This window comes from Salminus brasiliensis, chromosome 4 (genome assembly GCF_030463535.1).
Source record: "Salminus brasiliensis chromosome 4, fSalBra1.hap2, whole genome shotgun sequence".
Taxonomy (NCBI): Eukaryota; Metazoa; Chordata; class Actinopteri; order Characiformes; family Bryconidae; genus Salminus; species Salminus brasiliensis.
In genome coordinates this window covers 37143710-37159413 of record NC_132881.1, presented here as the reverse complement: position 1 = coordinate 37159413, position 15704 = coordinate 37143710, and the positions used below count along the sequence as shown (strand labels likewise).

Genomic DNA, 15704 nt, shown 5'->3' with positions numbered 1-15704 from the left:
CTGCCTGTAACAATGTTCTCTCTACCTGGCATAAAGATAAGCCATAAGGCCTTTGGGAGTTCCAGCCACTAGGGGGCAGCAGCCTCTCCTTCTGCGCTGCTCACACATTAGGCTCAGTACAGCTGGATCTTCACTGGGCATGAGGTCTAGAGCAGAAGTTCCAGAAGCAGCCAAAGATGACAGAAGAGAGGGAGGCAAGCCCCACTGATCCACAGAGAGCACCTGAGTATCAATCAAATAGAAGAATAAAATAAGCCAGTCTTAGTCTCTGCAAAATCCCATTCTAAATACCATGTGTAGTCTGCTTTGCAGAGGACTATTAGATAAACTGAAATGTATTTTTAAAGTAACTGAGTAGGGCTAGACATTTTTACATTTTCATGAGCAGATTTGCTCAGTGGACTCAAACATTTGTTCAGTATGTTGTTCACAAAGAAGCTCTGTAATGACTCTCTGTAGCTCTGTAATGAAGCTCTGTCATCTGGGTCATAGCTTTATAGTGATAAAAGGCTGTGTGAGTGAGTCTTGGTAGTAGAAGGCTTGATGCACTTGCTTGAGTCATTGTTCAAGGGTGCTGGAGGTTGTGTATCCGGGATTTGAACTATTCTAACAGAAATCGACTGCTATATTGCATATACATATACAATTGCATATATTAAATTGAGAAAATAAATCTCAGATCATTTAACAGTAAGAGGTTTTTATCCATTATAGAAAAACATGAGGGTCCACCAAAGGAAAACTGCTAGATTCACTATAAAAGAGCATACAACAGAAAGTCTACAAACTTTCTTTTCTAAATGGAAATCACTGAGTTGTATGAAAAAAAGACTAAATTAAGTTCAGTGCCCTGACAAATCAATGTCGTTTGACCATGTCAAATGGAAACATAGCTGATGTTAAACATTTTGCATATTTATACAAACAAGAAAGATTAGCACATTTAGCTTTGTGTAAAATACTTCATTTACTTGTCATTCCTGCTGTTCTAATAGTACTGTATATCCAGTGTTACATTAAATGTATTGTCTAAGTCACTATCCTGCAACATGTGTATGTTTATTATACATGATTTATTAGTGAGAACAGTGTAAAGTAGGGATGTCCCGAACCTACTCTGGCCCTTGATCCGAGTGACTCAGGATCAGCGACCGGCCCACAAATTTTTTATTTGGCTTTTAAATGCGCCATTAACAGAAAAGATTCTCAGCGACCACCTGCCACAGTGGAAATCTCTAAAACCACCCTAAACATTGTTCATTGTTGTGACCATATTACAGTAAACAAAATAAAACAGAGCTTCATTTGAACTGATAAGTGTGGTGATGTTAACAGTTAGCAGCAAAAACAAGACTGAAGTTGTCCTTTTCTCAAACTTTTGTACAGGTGAGTAATCGACAAACAGCTACAGGTGTTAGCTCAAAGTGCGTACCACTACATAAACACACAGACACTAGTGTTGCACCGATATTGGCGCCGATACTGGCACTTACACAAAGTATTGTATCAGCAAAAGATAACACCAATACCATGAAGCTTACTGACGTCGTACTGACGTAATTGTGATTTGCATACTCGAAACCAATATGATAAAATAATATGAAACCAACATGAAAACAAACGTTTAAACAACCAGTAAACAGCCAGTCATAAATAGTTATTATCATTAAAGACATTTAATGGAACATTTGACACTTTTTCTTTCCATGTGTTTTTGGTTCTAAAACCAAAAGTTGAGTTTAAGTGAAATGTGAATTTTAAACATCAAATAAAAAGCTGTTTGGTCGAGCTTAGCAAGATTATGCTTCCCTACTTGTTTACTGCATTGTGGCAATTTTCATTGTGTCATAGCTCTGAAGGTGCAGTTGAATGTGCAGTCATTTAACCAGTACATGCTGTCCTTTTTAAGGAGTACAGGATTTATAGCCATCTGTCAAGTATTTATGTCAGAGTTGGTATTGGTACTCTGTATCGACAGATACTTGAAAATCTGGTATCAGTGTCGGTATCAGAAAGGAAAAAGGTGCATCCCTTACAGACACTCAAAGTGATATGACTGCAGTATTTTAAGAGAACTAGGAGCTGAATGGTTGGGTGGGTCCGTCAGACTGGATTATTAAATACACTTAACCAGTCATTTAAAAAAGTTGCAACCAAACAAAATAAATGAGCTCAGAACGTATCACTATAGAGACTGTTCATTAAAAACACAATGATTTTACTAGTGTTAACTAGTCTTTATTAACAGCACGCCTTACCTAAATGATGGCGCTGTATTATCTGTTTGCGCACAAAGATTAGTAACGACTGACAGTCAGCATTAGGGTATTTGGATCGGTTTGGGGGCAAACCTCTTAGTGTAAAGGCCTTTTATCATGCTGTACCAATATGATACTGAACTGAATAAAAACATTGATTACATGTTTTATATAAGATCTATAAATTATTTATAAAGCATTGATGATATTTTAGTTTTGTCTACAGGGCATACGGGGACAGTTATTTTTTTATCTAATATAAAGAAATAAAAAGTTCTTCATAGACTCATTTAACAAGTCTTGCTCAAGGGTCTGTTTGCTACATTGGTCTTATTGTATCTCAACAGCTATAGTTCCACTGCTAGAACCCAGATGAAAAGGTTCCTAGACTACAAGCCTGCTTTTGTGTTGTACCTCTGTTTATGGAGTTGCAACCCTTGGGCAAAAAATCACAAGGGCTTTCTCTATCGTGAATCAAAGCTGCAAACTATTATTTGATGAAACAGCAGAGCTGTGGATTTGTAACAGAATTTGTTGGAAAATATTTTCACTTTTTGGCTTGTAGCACTTAATATTGTAATGATTTCACAATAATTCACAACAACATTTTGCACTTAACTCAGTCAACAATAACATACAATAAAATAATGTAATAAGGTATTACCTTTTTTTTTTATTGTATTATATTAACATTCAAAACCAGTATTACACGGGTATACTGGCTATTACTGTCATGCCTGCCCCTGTTCAGTCATATCTGCCTCTGTTTTGTGTTGCCATGTGCGTTTGTGCCTTGTCTGTCCTAGCCACGCCTGTCCATTAGTGTTTCCACCAGTGTCTCCTTTGTAACCACGCCCCCTTGTTACTCCCAGGTGTTCCTCATTATCCTCTGTATAAGTACCTATTGGTTTCAGTCGTCCCTTGTCTGGTCTTCTGCGTTAAAATGTGCATGTTCCTGTGTTTGTGTTCACGCCAGTTTATGGTTTGTTGGCTTGGCCTGTCTGTTTAGTTTGGTAGTTTGAGTGCCTATGTTTGCTTTTCCTGTTTGTTCTGTTTCTAGTTTCATATCAAAGTTTTTAGTTTGTAGCATGTTTGTTTTCCTTAATTAAATAATATCCTGTGAGTACGTCCACCTCTGTCTCCAAACGTGACAAACCGTGACAATTACATTATTATTTTTTACATTTATTTATCTTTTCCTAAAAGGTAAATACACAACTCTTTTAAATTTTCTGAATGTTATTAAATTATTGGAAAAATGTATTACAATATTAAGTGCTACAAGGCCAAATACTCAACATGTGTCTGGTCTCTTCAGTACTGATTTGAGCTTTACCGAAAAAAACTTTTTTTTCTCCAGTCATTAGTCCAGCATCCAATCCAGCATTACTGACCATCATAGGTCATATGACACACATCAAAAATTAACACACTTTCAGTGGCTAATACCTGGAGATATTTCCTTACGGAGTCGAGGAATTCTACTTTGGTTTTCAGCTCCTCAAACTGCATTTTCAGTTTGGGCAGCATCACCTTCGCTTCAGAACCTGTAAAAGAAGCAAATACAAGCACCAAACTTAAAAAATGCAAAAAGTATTAACGGAAACAGTTAAATTGTGGTCAGGTTTTGGCTGTATGTTTATTCAGATGTTGGAGAAAAAAAAGAACCGTGCACCTTTGTTTTTTCTCTCTTGGTGAATCAGCTTGTGATAGAAATTTCTGGTCTTCTTTAGATTTCTGCTCTCGATTACCAGTTGTTGCTGAAGTTCCTGCAGGACACCACACATCAAAAATCATAATCTCACTTCACAGGGCTGACCATATTGAACCTGAGAACACAGATGCTAGGTGTGCACCAACATGGTCAGAAAAGCTAAAAATAAAGACCTAGATCCAAAGCGATCCTGAAATAATAATTACAACAAAACATTTATCAGAATTGCATTTAAACTGTAACTATTTTATACAGTGACAATTTAGAATTACAAAAAAATATTGAAATATTCCTGTGACAATGGGTCCAGAGTATCCAGTTTTGACCCATGGAAATATACTGCACTCTGGACATACAGTATTATGCACTCTGCTGTGACTGAATCCTTCACTATGGTAACAGGCATCGATGGCTATTGCTTTGAAGTAATGGTGCTCAGTTGTAGCTTCTGTCCACCTGTAGCGTTCCTACGGTCTGATCGGTCTGCCATTTAAACCACTCTTGATAATCATCAAAGCACTCACATAAGCTAGACTAGTATAACTCTAAAAGAAATAATAATGCCCACACGGTTCACAACACTAGTTTTCAAAAAACAATAATAATGACACTGAAAATAAATAACACATAATAACAAATTATAAAATAATATAATAATATAATAAAATAAAAAGATTTTATTGGAGCTATTTTTGCTTTGTTTCATACCTGGTACAATTCTGGGTTTAAGAAAGGTGGCTCCTTTTAGTACAGTTAGCATTAATCAAACATTAAAAATAAAGATTAGGGCACAATCAAGACAGAAGACAATTCTAGTATATAGTGTCACTTTACATTTACACACAAAATAAGATTAAACACAAGATTAATATCATGTCTGTCATGCAAAAAAGATCTGGATTAAACTCTTTTTACACTGATTTCCATTGAAAGGGTTTTTCCCTTCTACTTTAAGGTTGCCTTTTGAGAATACAAGGTTTCTGCATGACAGGGACGACATATACATATATCAACATACATACAAAAATGTACAATGTACAGCTTAATCCGTCTCTGGATATGTCCTACCTGTGATTTGTCTTCCAAACTTGGTGAATCACTGTGGTTTCCCAGTTTGCAAGCATACTCCACCACTTCCTGGCTGAAACAGTCCTCACCGTACAGAGCCAGCGCCCATATAGGGCTAAATGAGATTCCTTGGCGGCCCATGCAGGAAGACAAGGGCCTATCAGAGATAAAGGAGCCAGAGTCCTCCATTTCTGTGTCTGACCAGTCATGGGTAAGCTGGCTTTCTCCACTCTCCTCCAGTTCACAGCTCTGGCACAGAGCCTCAGTCTCACACACGTGCACATCAGCTCCCTCTGCTGGAACACTGCTGCTCTCCATCTTCACCCCTGGAACTTCACTCACTCCACTCACTCCTGAAACATAGTGGGAGACAATTGGATAATTATATATATATAGCTATTCTTACTCATATCTCATTTGAACAAGCAGAGATGTGTAGATTGCTTGCTAGCTGTTTGTTCCAGCCTTACTGCAGGATTTATTAGTGAGGTCTGGATGTTGGATGATCACCACTCCACCTAATGCCCAACTAAAAATACACAAAAATCTAAAAAAAAAAGTTTTTAAAATCTGTGAGCTGCAACTATTATTACCAATCCCCAACTACAATATGAAAGAAGTATAAATACATTAATAAATCTGTCATTTTTTTCAAAATCATTCTTACCCAATTTTCGTCCCCAAGTACCCAACCCACTCATTAGTACTCCCCCTCTATCAGATGAAATAGCAGTGGGAGCGTGAAGACTGACACATGCTTTCTATGACATTCGGCCATTAGCCACCGCATCTTTTCGAACTTCTGTCGAAGCAGCGTCACCGGACAACCAACACACTCGGAGGAAAGCATGAGGTAGCCAGCCCTGATACATTGGCTAGCAGACACCCATGCTGGCCAGCATCACACTGAAGTAATGTGTGGAGAGAGAGAGAAAGAGAGCCATCTACTTGCCCGGAGAGAGCAAGGCCAATTGCTGATGGCTTAACTATGATGGTAGTTTGCTTAAAGATTAATGCAATATCATCAGAAAAAAACATTGCCAGCACAGACTTAAACCTGTCAATACAGAATTTAAATGTATTCACTGCATTCTTGCAACCTAGGAAGGTATTGGGTGATGGTGCTTTTAATAATGGAAAAAGAGAGCCAGAGAGAGAGGGCAGGAGAAAAGGAAGAAAGTTCACTTTGGTTCCCTAGCAACTCTAAGCAAGACACAAGCATTGGGATCTCTCTGTGTGTGTCTGGCAGTGCTTAATACACTTCAGTCTTAACAAGTTTATCCGCCAGAATATTCCTGCGTTCACAACTTCCACAGTCAATACAAACTACACAGATGCAAAAGCATCCTTTCTAAATCAGCCAGCTGTACACAGGATTTTTGTTTGCCAGTTAACCTTGTAAATGCCCAGAATCTGCTAACAAGTCCAGACTTCTATTACAACTACAAGCTAAGAATAACTCAAACAGTTTGCACCATGTACTTATGGAATAATATGTCCTGGAGTGTTATAAACTTGGAATTTAAATTCTGATGGATGCATGACCTCACTGTTGGCTGGTCCTACCTGCACTGTCATCCTGATGTTTGGTATGTGTTGGTTGTCGAGTTCCTTCCAACATCCACAGGCTCCCACTTTCATCTGCTGTCTTGTCTTCTCTACCTCTTTCTTCCAGCCCACTGTGTCCTCGTGTGTCCTCTAGCTCTCTTTGGTTTTGTTCTATAGCTGCTTTCGCTTCTGGAGGGCCTAAAGGGGCATGGCACACGTTTGCATTGTGGTCAAGCTGAGTGTGTTCTCTCCTCTCTCTCTCCACCTCATGCCTCCTGGCATTCAAGAGTGATGTCAATGCCCTTTCCTCAGGCTTTGATGGAGGCTGTTTACTAGGCGCTCTGAAAGAGAGACAGACAGACAAAACAGAGACAGCCATAAAGACATGTAAAGAGATACACAACAACCACAACAAATAAAGCATACACATTAAAAAAACAGAGCATACTGTCACAATAACAACAGACACAAACAGTTTAGTCAGATATGAAAAGGAAAAAAGGCAAAGGATAACATTAACATTTAATAATTGGATTAAAAACACTATGTGACCAACATTAGAGGTTAGCTGTACAACAAATAAGTTTTATCTGGAGGAGGTAATAGAGGCAATTAACTTCTAGTTAAATAAGGTTGCCCTTTAAATTGCTGGTGATCTATATACATATTAGTCTTGGACGTATGATCCAGATCAGATTTAGGCCTAGGATTACCTACCTTTAAGTGAATTTCAGTTAAAGATGAGCAGGTGAGCATTCTCTACAACGGACCACCAAAATAAAGTGCAATCAAACAATGATACATTTACTACTATTAACAACAACAAGCAACATGATCTACTTTTCAAGTACATTTCAAACAGCAGTACTGTCCAGACCACATGTAATAACAGCACCACATAGCCTACCAGAGCAGGTTCTTTAGGAGTCCTCCCTAAATACCTGGCAAGCCCTGTGCATCAGTGTTTAGCTGCACCAAGAAGCAACTCGTGTCCAGAGGAGTGACTCTCTCTCTCGTACATCCCCTCATCCCAGCCCTCCTCCCTGCATAGACCAGAGCCTGAGAGCCATGTGATTCATCCAGTAGAAAGAGCCTATTGTGATGGTCAGAACTCCACAGCTACACAGCCTTCTTGCATCTCTCCTTCGCTCATGTGACCCCTCCTGATTCACATGCAAGAGCCACTTGCTAAATCGAGGTGTTGGAGGATTGGCACCACATGCAGAACTTTCTCTCCTCTATGTACACATCTGGCTTCTCCAAGGGCTTCCCAAATCTCTCCAGACGCCCACTGGAAGAAACCCAAGAGTCTCCTCGAGAGCCCTACAAGCCACTCTTCACGGCAGCCTGTTACCATAGGGACAGATCAGCCTGGAGAATGACTGAGTCGAGGGCTTTTTGTATGAATGCTGATGATGAGTAGAGTGGGGGGGGTGGTGGGGTTTGGTGTCTTAAGTGTGTATTGTGAACATCTCGTCCGAGGCAAATTAAAATTCAAAGTGCTAAGCTGATGACCATTTGAGGCTGTTTGTAGAACACATCCGAAACAAACGCTGCAGTCTGCAGAGTTGGCCTATTTTCTTCCGGCATGCTCTTTCAGCTCAAGTTTTAGTTTCTAATTATTCTACAACTCAATATTTGGTTCATGCATAGTATTCAAATTCTAATCATCCATTCAGTATTTCCCCTTAATACAGAAATGCCTGAAGTGGACAATTTAAAAGTTAATGTAACAGCACATTTTGCACTACAGTGACTTCCTGTAGCCTGGTGAACAACACAGATTTCAGTGCTACTCACAGGGAAGAGAGGCTATGGTTGACCAGGCAGTGCAGCAGTTCCAGCAAGTCTGTATCCCAGTGGAGATCACTGAACTTCTCCACTACTGCCCTACAAAAGGTCTCGAACTGCAGGCTCCTCAGGGAGAGGATGTACTCCCCTACAAATAGAGAGGAAGAGAATTAACCCAGGATAGGTCACAAGGCAACCATTAAAGTCTGTGAACCTTCGTGTGGCTTTTTTCCTCAATTATCAAAAATCCAATAAGGTTTCCAAAAGCTAAATGAGCTCAAATTAGCAACACAGAGGCCAGTTTGGTGAGTTTGTGGTTCTAATAAAATTAAGGTTATTATCTAATTATATTTTATTTAACCTTCCTAGAATGAGTACAATATGTTGAAGCAGCAAGGAAATGCTTACATTTGCACTCAAAAAACAAGTGCTTTCTCCAAATTCAACACACAATGACCCACAATGCTTATTCAAGTTATTCAAACTCTTCATGATATGACCTGCTGCAAATGTAATGCATAGCCAGACAGCAGCTTTTGGCAGTGTTCCTGAGGAATCTTAGCTGATTTTCTCATGGACAATGGCCTTCAGTTTACTAATATTCATTGATTTGGAGAAAGCACTTGTTATATTAGTTGTGTTTAGCTATTGAAATTGTTCTTGTTTAATTGGTTTACTGCAAACAGCTGATTATTTCAACATGTTGATAATAAACCTAATTTGTTATGGGGGTTGAATAATTTCCAAAATTAAAATCTAAAATGTAGTGTGCCAAGTCATGCATTTCCACAGAAAGAAAACAAGAGAACAAACCTGTACAAGCAAAACAGATATTATTTTCTTAAATCCATCTCCTGGTGACCCACTGTACAGTCTACAGTCTTTGAGATATTCCCAGGCCCAACACACCTGATTCAGCTATTTATAGCTGGATCAGGTGTGTTAGGGCAGGGAATGGTCAGTATAGGTCCAAAAGGTCAACTGGGACGAGTTAAAGTGGTATTTTTTTTTTATCCAGAACTAATGTCCTCAAAATTGACTGGAATCAAATTCTGAGAGTACTATTCCAACATTCCAAGATTATAGGCTGTAACTGTAACAAGAAAATGTGGGGATAAACTCGACTTTAGTAACCTTCATTTCAGAAGAAACACTGGAAGAATCTGTGTTTGCAAACAGTTGGACATATAGTTGAAACATTGTAAGGCAATGGGTCACCATTAGGAAGATTTTTTACAAAAAAATGTACTGGAAACCCTTAGCTCAATTACCCATGGCCAGCTCCTCCACACCATTCTCCAGATAACCATCAAAGGCGAACTCCTCTCTGATCAGGCCAATGACCTGCTGCAGAATGATGTGTCTCTGTCCTGCAGTGCATGACACCTGGGCTTGCTGGAGAGGCTCTGTGCTGTTTGGCTGAACCCTATTATTTGGCATGTTACCGTTTTTCTTTTTGTGGTAAGAATGTTCAGATTCCCCATTCTGGGTAACACAAGGCATATCACACTCCTCATTTTTGTTAGTCTCCGATCCTGAACTATATGGCAGGCTAAGGTTCAGCCCTGTGATTGGCTGAGAAACAGCTATCTGAACAGGAAACAAGGTCAGACGCCCTGTCTGAGGGTCTTGCTGTAGTAGGTAGTTGTTGTAAACACCAGCAGCAGTAGAGCTGGATAGGCCAGAGCAGTTTGGCACAGAGTGGCTGTTTGTCTCCTGACTGTCTCTTTCAAGTGTGGGGTGAAGTGGAGAGGTAAGATTAGTCTTGGTACTGGACGAGGTGGAGTAGTAGTCATGTACTGGAATATCTCTGTCTACTTTCCACTGTTGCCCTCTCTCGTCCTGCTCCCAGCATTCTTCCAGTAGTGGTGTTTCAGAACCCATGTCCTCACCGGTGACCTCGTATTTACTGCTGATGCTTTCACACAGAGGATGGAAAGATTATTAGTAATATAATTTATGGCTGTCGTGATTATAATATTCACTGTGTAATCTGGTGGTTATTTCGATGATTCCTTGACAATGCAAAAGTTGTTTTTAAAGGCTTGAAAATAACAATAAACAAAACACACCACACATACCATGCTCTATGTCTTACTGTAAGAATGGTGAGCAGGAGCGATTAAAAGTTTTCATGCAAATGACATTTCATTTCATTGCATACTTTTTTTTAAATTAAATAATCAGATTTAATTCAATCAATCAGTCACAACAACCCTATTGTCTTTTTCAAAATGAACACTGATACACATCAGTGGAACTCCAAATTGCATACTGGAGTATATTGCATACTGGTATATACACATGTATATAGCACTGTTATCAGGCAAGGTGATATGCTGCAGTAACTATGGCTTGCATATATGAAAGTACAGATATGACTATATTAATTAAAAATAAAATACAACAAGGCCTACCTCTCTGTTCTAGGTTCAGTGATGGGGCACTCTTCCTGAGCCAGTACTATAGGAGTAAAATGAGTGGCTGAGGACGTGAAAGCCTTAGGTAGCCTGCTGAGGCAGACTGTATTATTCTTTGGGACAGGGCCAGCTACAGGGGCCAACTTGAGATCATTGGCCAAGGGAACGAAACCTGAAAACACCAGAACAAACATGTCGCACAGGAATATCCACATAAAGACTGACATTTATCAGGCAAGAAATAGGTAAAATAGGTATCATTGTATGTACACAGTATGTAATATAATGTCTAAAAGAATTATTATCATATATTAAATTAAGTATAGAATATAGTTGAAGTTCAGATATGAGAACTGTAAATAAGAAGTGTACAACCCTGCTCTTCCACCTCTAATATACATTTATTCATCCAATCAAGATCTTCAGAAGCATCTGAATAATCAGAAAGTTAGCTAGATTAAAGATGAAAGTATGAAGATGAAGAGATACAGATGAAGGAGATTAACGGGACACAGGACATAAAAGAGTTTAGAGTCTGCAATGTGGAACTACAGTGGAACATGAAAACAGACCATAATATCTGAAACATAGTGCATCAGTGCATTCAGCCTTTATAAAATAGTTATTTCACTTAGTCGACAAACAACAGATAGAAGTTCAGAGTGTGTACCACTACACACACACACACAAAGTGAGTTAACTGCAGTGTTTAAAAGGATCTGGGAGCTGATTGGTCAGGGAGGTCGGTTAGGCTGGATTATAAGATATTAAACACACTATAAAACAGTCATTTTATCATTTTAAGAAACATCTCTACTAAATCAGCCAAATTAATCTGTCCAGAATGTCTCATTATAGAAACCTCTACTAAAACTAAACTAGAGTCATAGATTTTACTACAGTATTAATGAGTGGCTCATCTTATCTAAACTGTGTTGCTGTATTATTTATACAAACACAAATATTGGATCGATATTGGCTGATAATCAGCATTAAGTGAATTGAATCCGATCAGGGGCAAAATAACCTGATTGGGACATCTCAATCTAGTTATTACTGTGCATATAGTTATGCTTTGTATAAGGAAGGTATTTTTTGTGCTAGTCATTTGTTCACAGAAATCTAGTCTCAAACCTGTTGATACAAAATGTAAATGTTAATCCTTAGTATTAATAATGCTTTAGGGTCATTATGTTTATTATGATGTTAGAACAAAATAACAATAAAATCTCTGAACTTCAGAGTTAGAAAGCATACCAGTTTTCATCTCTGGTGAAGTAGAATTTGTAATTAAGCTTGAATCTGGAAGGTTCCCTGCATCTGTTGTCCTGCTGGATGCCTAAAATAATACACAAGACTGCAATTTCACAAAACAGTTACTAAATACAGCTACTACTATAACATTTTTACTTTGACTGATTGCTCATACTACGCTGGGAGGAGTAAAATGAAATATATGAATACATGGACACAAGTATTAGGACACTCATTAGGCTGCTCATTGTTTCTTTCAAAACCAAGGGTATTAAAATAGTTTATCCTGCTTTTGTTGGAGTAACTGTCTCTACTGTTCAGAAAAGGCTTTCTACAAGATTTTATGTTAGTGAGGTCAAGATGTTAGATGATCACCACCCACCTCATCCCCAAATTATTGGATAGAGCATCATCCATCACTCCAGAAACACAGTTCCACTGCTCCACAGATCAATGCTGGAGGGCTTTATACCCCTCCAGCTCATGCCTGGCGTTAGCCATGGTGCCAGTAGGTTTATGTTTATCTGCCCCAGAGAGTCCTATTCTAATGGCAATACTTCTCTACAGGGGCTACACAAGCTCTGTGTTAGCAATGGGTGCAAATCAAAGCAGCTCAATGCATTCATTAGAAAGGGTGTCCACAAACATTTGGACATATAGTGTAGGTCTCACTGGAGTGGGAAGACATTATAAAACAACAAAACGAACAAAATGCTATTGATGATACTTGTTCCACCTTCCAAACAGAGTTGACTGTGAGGATGAATCTGCCTGCCACCGATATGGGGTATGAGTGGCATAACTAATGCGGCAGAGGGCAGTGAGGTCTGTGGTGAAGGCTGCTTTTTTTATGCTGCTGTGCCTTAAGCAATTTAAATGAAAATACACAATTAGCCAGTTGCAAGTGTGAAAGGAAAAAGAACTGACAACAATAGCACCCACTGACTCACTGTGCTGTCAGAGAGGAGAACTAAAACAAACAGACATAGAGAGACTCATGAGAGAATCATCCCTGGCCAGGACTTGTGTAGATTTCAGGCAATGCACTCCAGGGTTATATATTTGGACTATTTATGTTATGGTAGGCATGATTTTGGCGGTTGCCTTTTATATTGTGTCCAATATTATGATTAATGGACCAAAAGAAATGCTCCACAATGACTAGCAATAAAACCTTTGAATACTGACTTCCATTGAAAGCTCAGAATGTTTGTAATGTTTTCAAACATTACACATAGCCAGATTTCAATAAGACAAGACATAGATAAATACATACGCAAATAAGTAACAAAGATAGAAGTTACACAGTCCTCTTGTCAACTTTTAAACTTTTCAAAATATTAGAAAAGGTTGACAGATGTTATAAAATTTAACGGCAGAGCCATTACAGGTATATCTAATCTTTTCCAATTACCTCCCTAACTCAGTGACCATAAGTTGGTAGCATAACATCTTTCCATTTGAACAGGATCAATCTTCTAGCATATACTTCTTCTAACATATAACTTCAGATCTACTAAGAAGACCCTCCACGGTCTCCTCTTAGCCTATAAAGTTGCCATTTTTGCACTACAGCAGTGACACATAACACATTCAAGACACATTACATTTGAAATTTTCGCTTAATTCTTAGAGGGGAGTATAAGGAGTATCATTAGTTAACATATAAGGATTGCAGCTTTAAAAATGCACTGACTGAAGCTTTGAAGATCTAACACTGTGACATTGTAACAACTTTAATACAACACAAATTTCATTGTTTGAGCTATCCGACAGATCATCCCATGAAATTGCATGGCATAGAAAATGTCTTTTTTATGTTAAAATGTATATTTGTAGTGAGAGTGTACCTTATGAACTCTGTTGATTAGCTGCGTCCACACAGTCTCTGCACTGATCCCCTGACGGGACAAGTAATCACGGCAAGTCTGAAGTGGCCATGAAAAGGGAAGATTTGAGAAATCAAAATACCAAAACCACAGGCAGTCTTCACTTACTTTTACTAACTTTACTTTAGATTGGACTGCTTCTTACTCTGATTCGTATGAGGTCAAATTTTTCTTCAGCTTCTGAATGTATTGTCAAAATGTATCAACAGGCTATTATTACCTTTTTTACCATAACAATAGAAGGTCTTTCTATTGGAGTTCTTTTAGCCATCTCAAGCAGAAGCCTCTTGAGCTTTCTTGGCATAGCCAGCTTCTGATTAGGGGACAAATGAAACTTAGCTGTGGCCCAAAGAATGGCTGCTACTCCATATATGCAGGCCTACAAAAAAGAAAACCCAACCGAAAAAAAAACCTTAGACGACTGAACAGCAAACTGCATAATACAGAACTACATCAACTGGAACAGATAATTCACAGTGAAAACAGGTTACTGTTTTAACGCTAGTTACGGATGTGTGCAGTGCTTTGAATTCTGGATAACCAGCAGAGGTGGTGTGAAGCATAATCTTTGAAGGCCTATGCTGAGGTCAAGATCTTATACCAACAAAGCCACTGAGTGACATGAAGTGTGACACTGGCCAAAATACAATTACATGCATCTTCCCAAAGATTCAGAATGACTCTGGAGATCATCCGGAACTCATAGAAGCACAGTTACATCTGTAACTAGCATTCTATTTCATTCCTACTGACCATCAGAGGTGCAAAGCACAGTTGATGATGAATACCAACAAAAACCATATAGAACCATAGTGCGCTCCCAGTGAATGTGATAAAATCCTGCCTTGGTCTTATGGTTCTTCATTGGTGATGGACCTTAATATATATGTACATCTTCGCTGTCCAATGTAAAACTTGTATCTCCAGAATGGTTACTTTACAGGGGATGTATATACATATAAATAGATATGTTACATTAAATTGTGGTTCTGTTTCTTTTAAATGGTTTCTAAGACTCACGTACATCACCAAATTCTGTGCAAACACTGTACAAAAACAGCTCTTAAAGAGCCATCTACTGAAAGGTTATGGGACCCACAGTGGTTCTTCTATGGCAGTGCTTCAAAGAAGAAAGCTCTTTTGTTCAAAACGTATCCAGACCTGGCACCTTATATTAAAACTAATTCTGAGGCAATCTATCTAGTACTTAACTTTGTTAGAAGAATTGATAATGCTGCTACCTGAAAAGTAATGCACGGCTACTTTGGAGCGATCTCTCTGAAAGATTAGCGCAACACAGACTAAATGAATTTTAGAGTACTGTAGAAAGGTTGTTAATATTATCGCCAAATTTTTTAAACTGTACTTAAATAATTTTGCTACCATCTTTTGGTTAGATGCCTAGAAGTCAATGTGAATGCAAAGCAAACCAGAATTAAAATGCATCAATGTATAATATAAGATATTATAATGTATCTATATAAGAGACATTTGCACTATTATAGGAGAATTCCACCAGTGAAGCACCTTTTACCACTGCCCTGAGCGACCACGCTTGTCCACCACAGGGATCACCTCCATTGCAATGCATGGCTAAGTAGAAACTTTTATGCAGCAAGTTCCATGGGAATAGCAGCACCACAGGAACTGAGCAAAGCCCCAGGTCACACTGATTAGCTGCACACCAATCAGGAATCGCAGCAGAGTGAAGCCCAGGTTGACATGATTGTGCTGCTAGAAGGCACCAGTCCAATTGTTCAGG

General features: G+C 38.7%; 1 protein-coding gene across 2 annotated transcripts in view; it reads right to left on the bottom strand.

The window, feature by feature from the left end:
* The window catches only part of kndc1 (kinase non-catalytic C-lobe domain containing 1), a 42949-nt gene that overhangs the window by 9618 nt on the left and 17627 nt on the right, over window positions 1-15704 (bottom strand). The window contains exons 10-21 of one of the 2 annotated variants that reach the window (XM_072678276.1): window positions 14163-14321; window positions 13904-13981; window positions 12057-12138; window positions 10797-10971; window positions 9651-10297; window positions 8389-8527; window positions 6607-6929; window positions 5041-5393; window positions 4681-4713; window positions 3934-4027; window positions 3708-3805; window positions 26-222 (exon numbers count right to left, since the gene is read on the bottom strand). In XM_072678276.1, the coding sequence (XP_072534377.1) occupies window positions 26-222; window positions 3708-3805; window positions 3934-4027; window positions 4681-4713; window positions 5041-5393; window positions 6607-6929; window positions 8389-8527; window positions 9651-10297; window positions 10797-10971; window positions 12057-12138; window positions 13904-13981; window positions 14163-14321 (2378 nt within the window). The remainder of the gene's footprint in view (window positions 1-25; window positions 223-3707; window positions 3806-3933; window positions 4028-4680; window positions 4714-5040; window positions 5394-6606; window positions 6930-8388; window positions 8528-9650; window positions 10298-10796; window positions 10972-12056; window positions 12139-13903; window positions 13982-14162; window positions 14322-15704) is intronic. The other variant, XM_072678277.1, reaches the window with a different exon arrangement.